This window comes from Cyprinus carpio, chromosome A6 (genome assembly GCF_018340385.1).
Source record: "Cyprinus carpio isolate SPL01 chromosome A6, ASM1834038v1, whole genome shotgun sequence".
NCBI lineage: Eukaryota > Metazoa > Chordata > Actinopteri > Cypriniformes > Cyprinidae > Cyprinus > Cyprinus carpio.
In genome coordinates, this window is record NC_056577.1 from 25,993,847 (window position 1) to 26,011,237 (window position 17,391).

The following is a 17,391-nucleotide window of genomic DNA, read 5'->3' on the forward strand; positions in this document are numbered from 1 at the left end:
ACCTCTTGCACCATAGGTTTTTTTTTAGTCCAGGGTAGAAGCGTCTCTCTTCAAACCTATGACTGCTCCATGATGTGTAAGTGATCTTGAATACATTATTGATGACCTCCTTGAGCTGCAATTACTGTCAGGAGCGTGGGCACGGCTGTTGTGCTAAACACGTCTTCAGCGGAAAAAGACACTTGTGCTGAGCTTGTTCTCTTTCTCTAGTAGCCTATACATACTTCACATGAACTTTGATTAATGTAGACACTACATGCTTTTTTAAAATGAGCAATTATTGATAAACCCAAATTACTCAATCCCAAGGGGATTGCTATCATGGCAGTGCTAGCTGTTTTATCTGGTTATGAAATTGTATTTCATTCAATATACTTTTTAGTGACAAAACAGCTGACCATAAACAGGCTTCTTCCTCAGATTAAGACTTTTAGTTGCATTTCCAGCCTTTTGTGTGTGTACAGTCATTTGTGTAAGCTCTGTTTATGGCCTGTTTGTGATCTCATGTCTTATTGATGATAGCAAGCTTGTGCTGTTTGCTTGGATCAGGCTCACCTGCTGACATACATGTCTTCAACACACATTATGGTGCGTAGAAAAGGCACATTTTCACTAAATAATAAAAAGGCAATATTTTGTCAACATGTGCCGTATTGCTCCGTTCTATTCAAATAGATGTGGGAAACCGGCCACACGGATGTGCATTATTCATGTAGACGACTCTAAAGTCTGACACATCATTCTCACAGATTACGGGCCTGTTTGACTGTAGCTGCCTAAACTTTAAACCTCATGAATTACCGATTCACAATTTTTATTTGAGTTTGCATTTCTGAGTCACAACAGAACCAATGAGCTGTTTCAAAAACAACTGGTTTGTATGTGAACATCATAAATTATAAAAGTTGGCTTTCATTGATGTGCTGTCCCATAAATCATCATGCAAAAAAAAAAAAAAAAAACCTTTCATTGACATTTAAATGTTTTGTTTTATGCATCATAGCTTCTTTTTAAAGTACGCCAGTTCACTTGCTGTTATCCTAACAGCTATTTTTAGTTATATATAGCTGCTTTCTACTTGAATGGTAGAAGGCCAAATTCTCTGAAAACGTTTATCAATGATATGTTTAAATGGCATCAGGTATAAACTCTGACAAGAATGGTATCATAAATTATGTATATAATTATGCACAGTAAAATATGTCTAGGATTTTCAATTGTACTTAAATTGTGATAATGTTTACTATTAAAAAAAATGTTCATATTTGTTTACAGTGCAGTGATAAATATAATTAGCTTGGCAAATTCAATTTGCTGCATTTTATTCATCTGACATTATCCTCTGTATAACCTACTGCATGCTATACAGAACACTATATTGGCACTTTTAAACTTTTTAATAAAGAAATTTCCACATGAAACACTCTTGGCCTTTAAAGATGAATGTTATATCCAAACACCAGTTTTCTGCAAAATCCTTTTGTTTCTACTGCTCCTTCATCCTCAGACACCTATTTTTCCATTATGTACTGTATATTTGTCTTCGACTGCAGCTTGTCTGCTAGTTAAAATGGGCAAAAAATTCATAGCACAACCAAGTTTGTACATGACATGAGTCTAAACACAAAGTTATGAGTTTGTTGAGCTGAGGTTGTTTTGCCATTACATAAGCTATAACTTCTGGTGATTAATGAGGTGGCCTATTACCTAACACACTGTTGGTATACTTGTTTTCTCACACTGACAATCATGTTCCTTAGGGGAGAATTCTATGGGGAGCTGGATGCATATGTTTTCTGCCATTTTGATGAATGAAAAAGTTGACTCGTATGGTGGAAAATTGTTCTTTCTCTTCAAAAAGAATTTGAGCTTGCTGCCGGTGGCCCCTAAGGGACGTTTGGAGAACAAAGGAGAACAACACGACGAATATGTCTTAGAACACCACTCTGGGGGAGTTCAATAATGTATAGTCAATGTATGGCATTCAGTACTGTATATGTTAGTGCAGCACTGTAAATGTGACCCATAATTTGCTGCGGTGTCTTTCGCTTTCAACTGTGCTATAAAGAAAGCACTAAAATGCACTTTCAGCACATCTAGTTCTTGTTTGTAATGCAAAAAGTGATGGATTTTCCTGTACAAGGCTCCCATTATGATGAACCGGACAGAGACTTGGTTCCACCGGCTCTTAAAACACTAGTGGAGGAATCCTGTTCTCGGAGTGGAGTCATAAATATAGCCTAATTTCAAATTCTATTAATCTATTAATAGATGCTCCTCACAGACTTGTGTTATTGCTGGGACCTCATTGCTTGATTTATGCACGTCCAGAGAAAGCTCATTTGCATTCTATAGACATTCCATATTCTTCTCGTGCGTCCAGAGATATCATTTCAAAGACAGATTCAGCTGCTGATGGAACATTTTCATTTGAGCTACAAAACAAGGAACACAATTCAGATTAGAATTGCATTATCACAGATTAGAAATGTCATTACTAATGGGTTTATATTATGATTTAAAAAAAAAAAAACAAGAAGAAAACCAACAATGAGTTCTGCATATATTTAATAGGCTACTAGCATTTTAAGCATGTTTCATTTGAACACAATGGCTTGTGGTGTTATTTAGAGCTGATTTTATTTATATTCTCTCCTTTGGGGATTTATATGTCATGCAGACATACATATCTCTATTGATACTGCTGTTTGTGAATCATTCATGACAGGTACTGAATAATGATGGTGCGGATTACTTTTGACTTCTGGCTGCTGGTGACGGAAGCTTTGTTATGTGGTCTGATTTCACACAAACCACATCAAAGGCTGAGGTTTCTCTCTTTAGGAGAGGGCTGAAGGATGATTTCACTGACTTTTCCTCCAAAATTGTCTATTAGAAGTGGCCTTGAGTATCACATGCACTTTGAGGTCACTGAACTGACAGTTGAAAATATCTTCTTTCCTCTCCTTACAAACATTTACCATGGTTTCCACTTAAACACAATAGGTATTACTGTAAAATCATACTACTGTAAATTAATTCGAATTTAACCATATAAAATGTTATATTTTACATTATTATATTATGTATTTTTCAAAAAACAGTAATATTGTTAAATATTACTATTTAATATAACTGGTATCTGTTTTGATATTTTTAAAATGTAATTAATTCCTGTGATGTAAACTTGCATTTTCACCAGCCATTAGTCACACGATCCTTCAGAAATTATTCTAATATGCTAATTTACTAAAGAAACGGTTGTGCTGCTTAAGATTTTTGTGGACATTTTGAAATATTTAATTTTTCAGGATTATTTGGTGAATATAAAGTTCAATCATTTTTTTTTTTTTTTAGTAAAAGTGTTTACTATAGTTGTAGATTAGTTTAATGCATCAAAAAAAAAAAAAAAATCTTACTGACCCCAAACATTAATACATATTTTATTTATAAAATATAAATAAAAATATAAAAAATATATTTTGTACAGGTCTGATTTTGAGGAAACCGTTTTTCTCATTGTTTTACTGTACATTATATAGAGTGATCAAACGTCTAATCAAGCCTTTCTATTTCAAGTTTTAAAATTTCCAGAATAATTATCACCTCCAGAAATGAACGACAAACTTTGACCTAAAATAAAACAGATGGACACGAGATAGGAAACAACAGGAGAGGGCTGTAACTGAGGAAGTGGAGATTTAGTGGGGTTGAGAGACTTACCGCAGGCTCATGAGGGAAGGCCACACTGAGGGGGATCGATACTCTGCTAATGCAACTCACATTATTTCTCGGAATAAATTCTCCTGACTCGGGGACCGACACTAAAAGCACCTGGTGGTATTTCAGTGGCTCCGCAGGGCCCTTGGGGTCCCAGGATGGCTGCATCCGACTCGGGACAGGCTACTAAAGCTCCAGACAAGCTTTCGGGACCTTTAGCACCAAGCTCCAAGGGGACACATTAACAGAGAGTCTCACAATAGGCATTTTGATGTGTCTAACAAGAAGACAATAAATTGTCGCTCATTACTCAGTAATTAACTCCACAGTCCCATCCCCCCGTCCTGACACTTAAATCACCCTTTCCTTCCACAAACACCCCCTAACGCTCTCCTTCCCTCTGCCTGGTCTTTAATTTCCACTTCTCCGTGGGGTGTAAAGGAAGAGAGGTTTCACTCCAAACTCCATCATTCCCTGCCATATGCGCTCTCCCTCCCCAGCTCATCTTCAACCCCACCTTTTACCTTGTCCCGTCCTCGGAGACCTCTCATTTCCAACACCTGGAAAAGGGCGTGGCCTTATGACCGGGGATGATGGGAGTGAACCTAGGAGGATCTGAAACCTAAAACTGCTACAATCCCTCAGGCCTTCACTACCCACAGGGCTTTCCACAATCCTCCGCTGTTAATTGTTAAAATGAGGTTATTAATTGGACACAGAGGAAAATCACCTGTCATGTCAGATGGGGATCACTTCCTGATTGAAAGGCATCTCTGATATGAGCCCATGGGCTTGATGGGCCTGTGAAACACACACTGGGATTGAACGTCTGCATAGCCCAAAGGCATAAAACACACTGTAGTTCATAAGAGGGGGAGCTCACTTTTTGATTGTGTATATGGCTGACATACATCCGTGGGAGCTCGTATAGCTATTGGGGACCAGATGGACTTCAAGTTCAGCATTCAGAATTCAAGTCATGAGTTGTTTGATAGCCTATTGGGGACTACATAATCTTAGGAAATAAGGGATAATGGACTTCACATGCACATAGATCAGCATTCATAATTCAGAGATAATTTCCACATTGTAAGAATTCAAGAACTGCATTTTTTTGGTACCATATAAATTTATTTACACAAGATTTTTCTTTTCTGACACATGTAACATTCAGTAAAATTGACAACAAACTAGATTTTTACATTAAGAAAATATAACTGGTGCTTGTTCATGCAGAGCAGGGCATTGTGGTTGGTTGCTAGAGTGCTGCTATAAGGTTGTAAGGTGTTTTTTAGCATACTGGTTTCTATTATATTTGGGTAGCTCCTTCAGTTTAGGTCTATAAGATTTTTCCCCCATTATATCATCCATAGTGAGTGCCCTGAATGGTACTAAAGACAGAAAAGTCATTATGAACAATGAAAAGACAGTTACAGATGCAAAGAAATAAAATGAACTTTTTGGAAGTTCTTTAAATAGATGGCAAGACCATATACAGAACCATTAGCAAAGCCCAACAGCCCCTGTGGCTCCCACAGCTATCAGGTAATTTGACAGAGATCCGAAAGTTGTAGACATGCAGATGTTTACCATTTAAGCAGGCATCTGTGCACAGTTTATGTCAGAGAAAATGTGACAGGTGTCCAAAGTCTTTTTAAAGAGCAATTTAAGTGAACGTTTGTAAGTGCCTGCCATAAGAAAAGTGAAAAGAAAATAATCACAAATGAAATCTTAAATATTCCATAGAGTTCACCATTCATTTGTATCTGAAAAAAAGGAAAAAAAAAAATACAGTAGAATATAAATTTCACATCACTGACAGGGAAATAGCAACATTTTGGATGGATGTATGTACACACATACACATATATACATATTATTTTTGACAACAGTAATTATATACATTGTAGTATCAAAAATTTTGGATATATATGTGCGTGTGTGTATATATATATATATATGAGTCATGTATATAGTGTAAAAAAGGTGCAACATTCTCCATGAATGACTGTGCAGAAAAAAAAGACATGTACACAAAAACATATTTTGCAGACATGCCGTAATTCAGAAAACAAAACAATACATACACTCTTGCTTGTAGATACCATGTTTACATGCTAGTAAGTTCCTTAATCTGAACTGAACAATTTTCTAGGATACGAGTAGTTTATACTACTAATATGGCAAATCCAGTAAAAGTGCTTATTGAAGCAACATAGCAAACTGATTTGTAGGTAGACTGCTAAAAAAAGTCATATGACTTTTTGTGCCATGATTTTTGTTTTACATAAAAATGGTGGATAAAAAGATAGCACCACCCACTTATTGGCTAACTGCGCTGAGGTTTTCCTGTTGTTTGAACAACCCGGTTGTTCCTTTGATATCTCTGTCTGTTAACTGAAAACAAATGTTTAGCAAGCCAAGATAACACAGTAACACACAATAACACTCCAGCCCGCTACCTGGCGTGATCGTTCTCTTACCTTGACCTCACCCTGAAATAGATGCCTGAATTACATACACACAAACACCCACACAAAAGTGTAGCTTTCCACATTACGTGATGAGAGCCTGGCGCTGAAAAAAGATCTATTACACCGTCGCAGTGCACTCGAGAGAGCAGTCTTCCTGAACGAAGAACAAAGGTTGATGGGCCCTAGAAGGACAAGTGTTCTACAAAACACTGTCTCAAACCGGCTGTTAACAACTGCACTCTAGTTTAAACAAGCCATCTACACGGGGACACACTGAAGGCCTTTTCTCTCCACTTCGCTCTTCATTGTGATAAAAATCGACATACGTTGGCACAAGGGCCTGTTATTGTAAAGCTGATAGGATCTTTTTATCAGCCTTTCAGTGAACATCCTGAAAGTGTTTGCGAGTTTATTTCTGTTCACAGTATTGGATCAGTTTGATAGTGTTAAAACACACTTTTTGTTAAAGGGGTCCTATTATGCTCTTTTACAAAGTCTTGATTTTGTTTTGGGGGTGTACTAAAACATGTTCTCATGCTTAGTGGTTCGAAAAACGCATTATTTTTCACATAATTTACATTATTACAATACCTTTCTCCCCAGCCTGACACAAACAGCTCGACTAGTTTCAGGTGTGATGAAGGCGCGCCTTCCGAAAAACGAAAGTTGAGTGCAAGGAAAGGTGTGGAAGAAAAAGATGCACAATCAACCAGAGAGTACCGCAGCCTTATGAAGACTGTCAAGCAAAATTGATTCAAGAATTTGAGTGAATTTCACAAGGAATGGACTGAGGCTGGGGTCAAGGCATTGAGTGTTAAGTTTCCACAGTCTGTGATGATTTGGGGTGCAATGTCATCTGCTGGTGTTGGTCCATTGTGTTTTTGAAAACCAAATTCACTGCACCCTTTTACCAAGAAATTTTGGAGCACTTCATGCTTCCTTCTGCTGCCCAGCTTCTTGAAGATGCTGATTTCATTCTAATGCAATATTCTAATTTGTTGAGATAGTGAATTGGTGGGTTTTTGTTAAATGTGAGCCAAAATCATCACAATTAAAAGAACCAAAGACTTAAACTACTTCAATCTGTGTGCAATGAATTTATTTAATACACAAATTTCACAATTTGAGTTAAATTACTGAAATAAATGAACTTTTCCACAACGTTCTAATTTATTGAGATGGACCTGCATATTTCATCTTTCTCTCGCAGTTATATCACTGGGTAATTATATAAATTGCGGCCATCGGGGAGCCTTTTATGCATGGCATTAAAACTACTTTTGAGTTCACGATTGCTTTTTAGTTTCACTTTCGAGATTCACGATCGCACATACTCTGTTTATACTATGGAGCGGCTGTACTTACGACACAAGATTAGATGTTTTGTCAGCGGTGCTCAGAATCTACAAATCATTTGGCATCATCCTCAGTTATCTCTCCTACTTTGTTTATTTGGTACGTGAAATTTTATGTACTGTAATATAACTTTCCTGTAACATAACAGGAAACCATTAGCAAACCTTATTTTTTTTCTGTGCATTTCTGAATATGGATTCAAGCTTCGGGCACACCCCCCACCCGCTGAAAAAATAACTGCATTTACTATGTATAGATAAGTGCAACGGTAATATGTATTATGTTTATTTCAAAAATTCAGAAATTCCAAAGGTACTGTAAATATGCATTGCTGTCAATTTTTTAAGTTACTTTACTTACTACAAAACATGAAGCATCGTCGTCTTGTCTGATGCACTCAACCAAGCGTTCTAACCATGACCTCGCAGCTCCCCATCCCCCAACCATTCTAATTTCCGTAGGCTGGAATTATTTTAATGATATTCTAATGGCCCGCTTTGTGATATCACAAAACCCGGAAAACAAACGCTGTAGTCCAAACGAGCCATTCGTTGTAGTTCTTGAAAAGGGATTTTTTTGAAAACGAAATATCTCCCTTTGGAGTGGACTTTGAGATTTGTAACTTGGTAGATCTTTTTATGCCCAAACATACACACTACACACTGACTAAAATTCAAAAAGTGAAAAAGCATAATAGGACCCCTTTAAGGAGCCAGTTTTACCGGAGGTCTTGTGTTATTTAAGAGAAAGCCACTCACATTAACCAGTCAGAAAACCTGGAGGCACTTCTCTACCACTTCAATCAATGGTATGAGTTTAGGAGCCGGACTATGGAAGATATAAGAGTTGCAATTGAGTTGCAGAAATTGCTAATAGTAGCTTTAATGTCATGTTTACATTTATTTTCCAACCTAGAATGACTTATTTTGATTATGCTAGGTCCAAATGAGCATATACGAGCTTGCTTTGGCATAGACTGTGGTGTTCTGGGATGAAAATACCAACTTTTTTTTTTCCCAAAGTGATGTGGAATTGAAAAGTTTTCTCCCAACAGAGCAACATCTTCAGTTTTGCAGGCACCTCAGTGATAGCAAACCTCAGAAATTTCCATCGCTAGTTCAAGACATTCCCCTGTTTCGTGGCAGGCGTCCATAAGGCCACAGTCAAAATCACAACTGCAGTTCCAGGTGTTATTATGCGCAGGTTCCGCAGGTGGTGAGAAAAGCATGTAGGCAGGGCAGATGGAGTTAGCAGCTCGCTCGCATGTTTCAGGTAGCATGAGGAACAAGTCGTAGAATCGGCAGAAGAGACAATTCAGCACAATCCCGGCACAGAGTTCTGAACAACAAAATAAGAAATCATGGGATTGTGGACAGTCAAAAGGGAATGCTAAAGCATCTATACTTTATTCACAGCTGCAGGAAGTGTATTTAGAAGAAGTGTGTAAAACCTTCCTAATGGAGAGTACACTTGTAGCTTATCTGTTTAGTTAGCAGAAACATGATGCTTCAGATGCTGGCAATCCCTGTTGGAAAAAAAGGGAAAGAAAAAAAAAAAAAAACCAGCAAATGCTGGTTAGGTATTTTTTGAAGCATGGCAGCTTGTTTGAGCTGGTTTTAGCTTGGTTGGTCCTGAGCAGGAGCTAGTTGCTCAGGACTAGCTTAAACCAGCTCAAACAAGCTACCATGCTTTAAAACATACCTAACCAGCAGTTGCTGTTTTTTCAACAGGAATATGTCATGAAAACAAAAGGCCAGAACAAATAAAAAGAATGAATTCAAGTACTGATGCAGTTAAAAAAATGGCCATGTGTAGTGCTTCTTGCCAAGCCAATGTAATAAAATAAAAGTGTGATTAGTGTCAAACTTTACAACATAATTTGAGGGGGTGGGGGGTTTCAACTAAAAGCCCTTTTATATTCCAAGGGTTTCAGGTTTTTAAAAAAATATTTGCATATATAAGCATATTTGTTTTGCAATAAACTTAAAATGTGTTGTGTCTATATGCACAATCAATATCTTTAAATCACTAGTTGTATATTTATCTGTCATTTTTAACTTATGTCATTCATAATGCTTCATGGTATTGTAGTTCTTTCCTTCATCAAAGTACACAGTCTTGTACTTTTGTCTGATTTTCAAATACTTTTTTGCTTCAAATCAAAGTTTGCAATGTTGTTCACATCATACATGGTTGGTTTGGTTCATGACTTTGCCTCTTTAACAAAGACTTTTGAAAAATCCCTATAGGGTAAAATACTAGTACTTTTATGTTCCGACTTCCGAGGGTTTCAGGCAGAAATTCGATTATGCAAAATTTTTTAAATATTTTTTAATTCTGTGTGCTTATTCAACTATAAAATTATCATTAGCAAATCAAAACAAACGGCTAAAAATGTTTCAAATGTAAAAAGTATCCGTCTCTAGCAGAGCTAAGTTATGATATTGCTGAAACGTTTTTTTAATTCATTTTAAACATTAACAAACAGGCTTTATCACTATTGTATATATACTACAGTACATCACAACATGAATCCATTTAGAACTGAAATTATCACATCTAACACACATGCTGTTACTGTCACATAATACGTCAAAAAACACAAGAGTGAATGATGTCAGAAATGCTCAGAATGACATGGCACCATCATGCCAATAGCATTTAAAAAGCCCATAGAGTATTACATATGTTATAGAACCTAAATGCCTCTTTGAAAACTCTTACCTTGAGATCTCGGCTGATGGGGATAGACACTTAAAGGCCCTTAATGACCTGGAGTCTGTCCGCACCTCTTGTATACAACAGTTTAAAAGCTTCCCAGCTCTCGCTGGGCACTTCTGTACACATGCATAATTTACTGAACCACCTTTTCCTTCCCAGGAAATAAGGAATAGAGCTGTGTGGAGATGTAATCAATTATCATCCATCTGTACAGTATAGGTGTTTTTCTCTTCCAGGCACTTTCAGGTGATTACATAAATAGGGGGATGACACAGAATCAAAAATTTGGGGGATTTTAGTGTAGTCGGCTTAATGTGATGGTCTGTTTTTAAGAAATGTTTCCACAGCCCAGGGTTTTGTGTAAAAAATAAATAAATAAACCAAGCTTCAAATGGGGCTTTCCAGATTTAAAAATATAAAAAATATTCCTCTAAGAAACGAGACACCACTACTACACTGTTACACGTCATCATATGTCATCTCTAGATCCTACGTTAAAGGAGATGGTCTATGTTTTAGGGGTAGAAATGGGATTAAGTAGATTTGAGCATAATGCGGGCATAGGCGCGGCAAGTGGGGGTGCTGAGGGTGCTGCAGCACCCTCTGTTTTTTTTCTGTGGGCAACTGTTTAACTGTTGGAAAAAAAAAATAATAATAATAAGAGTAAAAAAAACAACAACCGGCGTCTATTTTACACTAAAAATAGTGCAAGTAGCTGGTATTGTTGGCGGATTGTGATTGTGCTAGTCAACATTACAGAAGACGGCAGCTAACTGTCAAATTCAGTGGTGCAGATGGTGAAGCGTATGTTATTCTATTCCTTTTGACGCGATCGACCTGGGTTCGAAACTGCCTTTTGGCGAACTTTTTTTCCTCCCTTTTCAAACTTCAAATCACATCAGAAAAGCATTTACTTTTAATGAAATTGAAGAAAATCATAAAAAAAGTTGAAAATAAAGTATTGGGTAGGATAAGGGTAGGTGTAGGGAGGGCTTTTTTTCCCAATAAGGTGGCATCCATTTAATAATTAGAATTAAAATTTACACTCAATTTGCACTCAACTCATACTGGTTTATAATGTATTACAATGCTGAGGTGCATATAATTGCAACTACTTGCAATAAGTAATTAGCAAAATATCCTACTATTTTCAATCGTTGCCCCCCTAACGATTGAAAGATTTTACTAATTATTTGGTAATTAATAATGTTTTCAACTCAAAAGTAAATATGCACAAAGTAGTTATTTTAATATATTTTATTGTTATTTATTGTAAGTAAATTAATAAATAAAATCAAACTTACTAATAGGCTTTCCCAATCTTATTTGCGTAAGAAGTTGACGCGTGACGAATCTGCATTTTGGCGGATAATAGCCTATGCTTACCTGTTGCATGCTGTTGCATGACATGAATGGATATTTAGTGTTTTTTTTTGTTTTTGTTTTTTTTACAACATACAAAAACTGCAGAGGAATCTGTACCTAACCAAAATAAAGACAGATGAAGCTAGATGCCTGACTCCAGACCCCGACAGCGTCACAAAGGTGATCCATTAGACGCTCCCTTAGCAGTTCAGTGTTTTACATTTGTTAGGAAAAGGACCATTTACATCCAAATGTAATTTAATGCACACGGAACACAACCTAGAAATATATTTCAGAATATAAACTGCTTAATCTGTCATTTTCAGTAAGATTTTACGTTACTAAATGTGTTTGTATGCCTGTGCGTTTAACTTGAATAATGTCCAAAAGGTATCTGTTTTATGCGCGTAATGTATCTGGTTGCCATGGCAACCTCACACGCTTGCTGCAGCGCTAATCATAGTAAAACCGCTTTTAATGGTACATGGATTGTGACTTTGTACGTTTACTACAGAAATGCGAAAATGTATTTAAAAGCTTGACTGACCAAATCGACTGTCTTGGTTTGCACCCCACCCACCAAAAAATACTGCTATTACCCCCCACCCACGCGTACAGCACCCCCGACCTAAAACATCTTCCCGTGCCAATGAATGCGGGACAAAATACCCTTGCCTCTGAGCATAATAGTAGGAATTAGATTAACCTCTGAATATTATACCAGGAAAGTCATTGTAATGCATGTGTAAACCTTGACACTATGACATAATGACTGCACCTTAACTCCTTAATTATAGAGAAAGTAGTTTTTCATCAACTTCAAAGTTTGTTGGTCAATTACAAAATTTTTGATGCGTTCCAATCAGGCTTTAGAAAATTTCACTCCACTGAGATGGCTCTTTTAACCTGTTAACTGTCACCCCGTCCCGTATACGGGACACCTACGTTTACTTCACTAAATCCTTATCTAATCATGACAAACTATGTATCGTTGGAAAGGTCTAAAGATTCCTAAAATAGATATTTTACCAATGTTGTTTGTTAAAAATTATGTAGGAAAAGTAATAGATTAATTTATGACAAGAGTGCACCCTCAAAAATCTACATCATAACAGGAGTTCTGACCTTGTCGAAAAAAAGTCTTCTTCGTTGCCTTTTTTCTCTATCACACTTGAGAAATAATCAGAAATGATACATCAACTGAAAAATGTAAAATCTCAAAATTCATCCTTTAAAAACCCATTTTAAAATCAGACATTGTATTACCACGAAAATGGTACATCAATATCATGTTATAAAATGTTTTTGTTCATGAATTATAAAAATTTTAGTTTGGAAAGTGCACTTTCAAGTCTATGTTCAAACATGTGAGTGACAGTTAAGGGGTTAAAAGTGTTTAATGACATTCATTTAGCTACCGACTCTGGAGATTCTGTAGCACTGGTACTTTTAGACTTGAGCGCTGCTTTTGACACTGTAGACCACAATGTTCTTCTGTCCCTTGTAGTTGTTTTTTGGGGTTTAGAGGTTAATTGGTTAATTTCTTTTCTTTCTTATATGAGTTTCTCAGTTAATATTGGCAAAGTTCACTCCTCTTCTGTACCTTTGACCTGTGGGGTCCCTCAAGGCTCTACTCTAGCTCCCATGTTATTTTCCTTGTATATGCTTCCCCTCGGATCTATCTTTGAGAAGTATGGTAAAAGTTATCATTATGCAGATGACCTGCCTCTTGGATATTAAATCATGAACATCCCTAAATTTTTAAGTCTGAATGATCGTAAAACTTGTGGTGTTGTGTTGTTTACCCCTTCCCCTTCGTAGCCGCTCCGAGACTTTGGAATAGTCTTCCTACAGAAATAATAACCGCCCCTACACTATCCATTTTAAAATCTAGGTTAAAATATTTTTTATTTGATCTGGCTTATTATTCATGATTTGCATTTGCTTTGCCTTGTGTATTGCAGTTTTATTTTTGACCTTGCCTTTGTTTTAATTCTGTAAATGGTTACTTACTTTGTACAGCACATTGGTTAATGGTAGATGTTTAGTTGTGCTTTATAAATAAATCGAAATTGAAAAAATTTACATGAACTAATCTGAACCTACTGGCTGAATGAGGGGAAATATATTGTTCTAATTAATTTCATATTGAAAAAGCAGTTGAATCATAATAGTCATGGACAAGAGCTCTCTGCGCATGGGTTTAATAATTTATCTCTATATGTAAGTTTAATCGAATGTGCTGCTTAATTCAGTTATTCAACAGATGTAGACAGCTTTAAAATCACATGATTTTCCTTAGTTTTCATTTTAAATTATAGATAAATTTTAATAATTTACTATTTAAAATGCATAATTATATGCTTGTGGCAACACATAAACTAAAAAAAAAAAAAAAAAAAAAAAATCAAAGGATTTTTTTAACAAGACAGTGTAAAAATCCAGCACTCATTTGAGAGAAAATTAGTAGTTGGAATTTTGTTTATAGACTATTTGCTGTTTTAGTTGATGTTTTTTTTATTTTTATTTAGAGCACTTTTGGGCACTATGGTGGTCTCTGAATGAGGAACTAGCCAATCCACAAACCCAGGTGTGATGATGCGTGACTCACCTCCTCTCTCCTGGGAGTCAGATAGGGAGCTGCTGGAAGAGGAGGCAGTGCTGTACCTGTCCACTGAGCATAAGGAGTATGTGAATTCTGTCGAGCCCGTTTCTGCTTCTCTCTCCCAAGGATCCAGCTCAGGAATTGGTGAGAGCTTCTCAGGTGCTGTGCTGGATACCTCCGTTACTGCAAAAGAGAGAGTTTTTGAATAATCTGCATGTTACACCTATGCATATTGAGCAAGATATGGTTGATTTACACTCACCTACTGTACTAAGTGAGATTATACAAAAGGCTTTCATAAAATCCTCTAAAGCATAAAAGGAACAAGTCATCTATAAAATAAAATTCTGTCATAATTCTAACACCTATACTGTCTTTCTTTATTCGAAAAAACAGAAAATGATATTTTTATAGCAGAATATCTATATAATTAAAGTGAACGGGGTTGGGGATCATGTTTTCAGAACAGGATTTCCAGTAAATATGGACATGAAAAAGTTTGAATATAGTGTCGGAGTTTTATGGGGAAATTTTATTTTTTGTCCTTTTTGGATCTTCACTGCCCTGGTCTCCATTCACTTTAACTGTAAGAGTGTAGAATAAATAATTTTTCCACACAAGTTCCACATTCACAATCCTCATTAAAGCCATTAAGTACACAGTCTTTTTAGCTTCAAATCAAAGTCTGTAATGTCTCCGCATAGCTGGTTGGTTTGTTTCATGGCTTATAACTCTTTAACAAAGACTTTTGTAAAATCCCTGAGGGAAAAATGAAAGGGAAAATTACTTCTGGAACCAAGGCCTCTGAAAAAGTGGGCAGGCACTATTGCACTCTATATTCACGTCCCAAACACATGCCATTGTCTAAGCCAGAAGCCAACATTTCGTCAATCGACTCCTACAAACATTAATGTTTTGAAAGTGCCACAGAGCCAGTGTGTGTACACAGTTTTGGAAAGCTTACTTATATATTTTTTTTTTCTCTGCACATTTAACTGGACAAAGGAGAAAGTGTAATTTCCGCAGTGCTCAAATACATCACTTTTAAATACTCTAAACATCCCTGTCAGTAACAAATCCACCTTTATATATGCAAAAGAATCAATGTTATCTAATCCACCATGTCAGTTCTCATTTCAAAAGTTCTTTCATCCTGAAGCAATGTTTATCAAGGCTTGTCTAGAAAACATGCTGAGATGTGTTCCTGTGCTTTCACTGGCCTCAGAATCATTCAATAATGAATCTGCCAGCTCTGAATGCAAACTATTAATGAATCATTGCTTTGGCTGCACTACCTTGTTTATTTTTTCTTCCACCTATCCTAAGTGAATTATTCATAGTGCTTTTCTCTCTTTTATTTAACATTTAATGTCTTATGATTAATTAACACACGGGACATATTTTCCATAGAGGAATCTGCATTGTTAGTCCAAAATAAAAAAGAGAAGGGGAAAGACAAATGAAAATGGCTTTGGGCTGTATTGGCCTTTTTTCTTCTCTCTTTCTCTCTCCTTCAGACTGAATAATTTAGAAAAGGGTATAAGGAATTGTTTCTCCAGAAAGTTCTGTGGTTTCTTCACTGTGTTCTCGCTTTGTGAAGTGAACGTGTTATGATATGACAGATGTAGAAGATTAATCTTTCGTGTTTTATTACAGGACAGCGCATGCTCTTCGACAACACAGTCACAGGATTTAAACAGCAGCTTCGAAATGAGCAGAATCTCAGGTGTGCCATTATCAGCTGTTCACAATCACAGCTTTCAGGCATAGCCGTTGTATGCATGATATATTCTCTAATACAAATCTTTCTGATAAATAAATGTGGGGATCTATGGAGTTATAGACAGTGTGACAACTAGCCCCAGTCTACCCTTATTTGAGTATACTACACCATCATAAAAACTACAATTTTGGGGGATTTACTAGATGGGGAAAGGGATAGTCACAGTGGGAAAAATGGGACAAAAACAGATCCATTAAGACAGGGGACAGGATTCGTCTATTTCTAACTGCTGTGAAAGCTAATGCACTGTTGCATCCTTCAATCAATAACCATCTCAAAACGAGTGAGAAAACATTATTCTCAATATGTCATGCACCAAACCAAAATTGTTTCAGTGTGTTAGACAATTATGGGAGCATGTTGGTTTTTATTTAACTTACCAGCATTTACCAACGAGCTTCTCTCTGCAGTTTTGATCAAATCAAGCTCGATTTCCGAGTTTTGTCCAGCCATCTGTCTTACAGTGTGATATCAAAACAATTGTCATATCAAGGTGCGATTCATGAAAAACTGTACAAAGACACTGCTAAAGCTGCGTATGAAAACTTACCATTGATATACAGTTATCTTAGTGGCGGGAATATCAAGACATCACATGAGAGATTTAAGCATAATAACACAGATGCACGACACGCCTCCAGCAACACAAAAAAATATTCCTTTCGCACTTCAGCAGATAAAGCTGTACGTCGCTATTTTTACAAATGATTAGTTATAAATAAAGTTGGTGAGATTGAAGATTACAGAAGAATACAGTCATCAAAGCAGCGGGGATGATTTCGTTTCTCTCACCCTCCCGCTAGTCGTCACTGCTGGTTTAAAGAGAGAAGCGACTTTGATTGACATGTGTGACACACCCAAGTCTAGCGACGACGTCGTGACGTGTATTGCTTGACAGCTAAAACACAAGGTAACCTCGCGTTTTCTAAGTTTTGCCATTTTAGAGATGATTCATTTAGTGGTAGATCTCATTATTCATGTTCAAACATGTCTTCATATGCATATTTGATGCTGAGGTTTCTAGAAGATGTCGCACTTTCCCCACAGTTAGTAGTTTTTTTGGCCCTGTGGAACTCTCTAACACTCCACTAGTTTACTAAATTTGATTAATAATAACAGTGTCTACAGCAGGCACGTGCAGTACAGACGAATTTGGTCTTTTTTTTTTCTTTTTTCTGAACGCCCACAGTGTCATTTCGTCCAAATGGAAATTATGTTGGTGGAAATTACTTTTTTAGATTTTTAGACATTTAGACATTTTTTGAAAGAAATATCAGACTCTTTTGTCATTTTAGCATTTTTTTTTTAATCTGTGTTAAATACAAATTTCAGTTATTTTCGTTTATTATTATTATTATTATTATTAT

The 17,391-nt window shown here is 36.4% G+C and overlaps 1 protein-coding gene across 2 annotated transcripts; it reads right to left on the reverse strand.

Annotated features, from left to right (window-relative positions):
* Nucleotides 1-8,165: 8,165 nt before the first annotated feature.
* On the reverse strand, nt 8,166-17,101 carry mdfic2 (MyoD family inhibitor domain containing 2). Of its 2 annotated transcripts, none has more exons than XM_042758743.1 (4): nt 16,575-17,101; nt 16,405-16,477; nt 14,248-14,424; nt 8,166-8,888 (listed from the first exon to the last, which is right to left on the reverse strand). In XM_042758743.1, exons 1-4 carry the CDS (start codon nt 16,575-16,577, stop codon nt 8,632-8,634), a joined length of 510 nt encoding a protein of 169 aa, XP_042614677.1. In that variant the 5' UTR covers nt 16,578-17,101; the 3' UTR covers nt 8,166-8,631. The 2 variants fall into 2 exon arrangements, with proteins under 2 accessions (XP_042614677.1, XP_018967028.1); XM_019111483.2 differs by having other exon boundaries at nt 16,405-16,481; nt 16,575-17,100.
* Between the last annotated feature and the right edge of the window lie 290 nt (nt 17,102-17,391).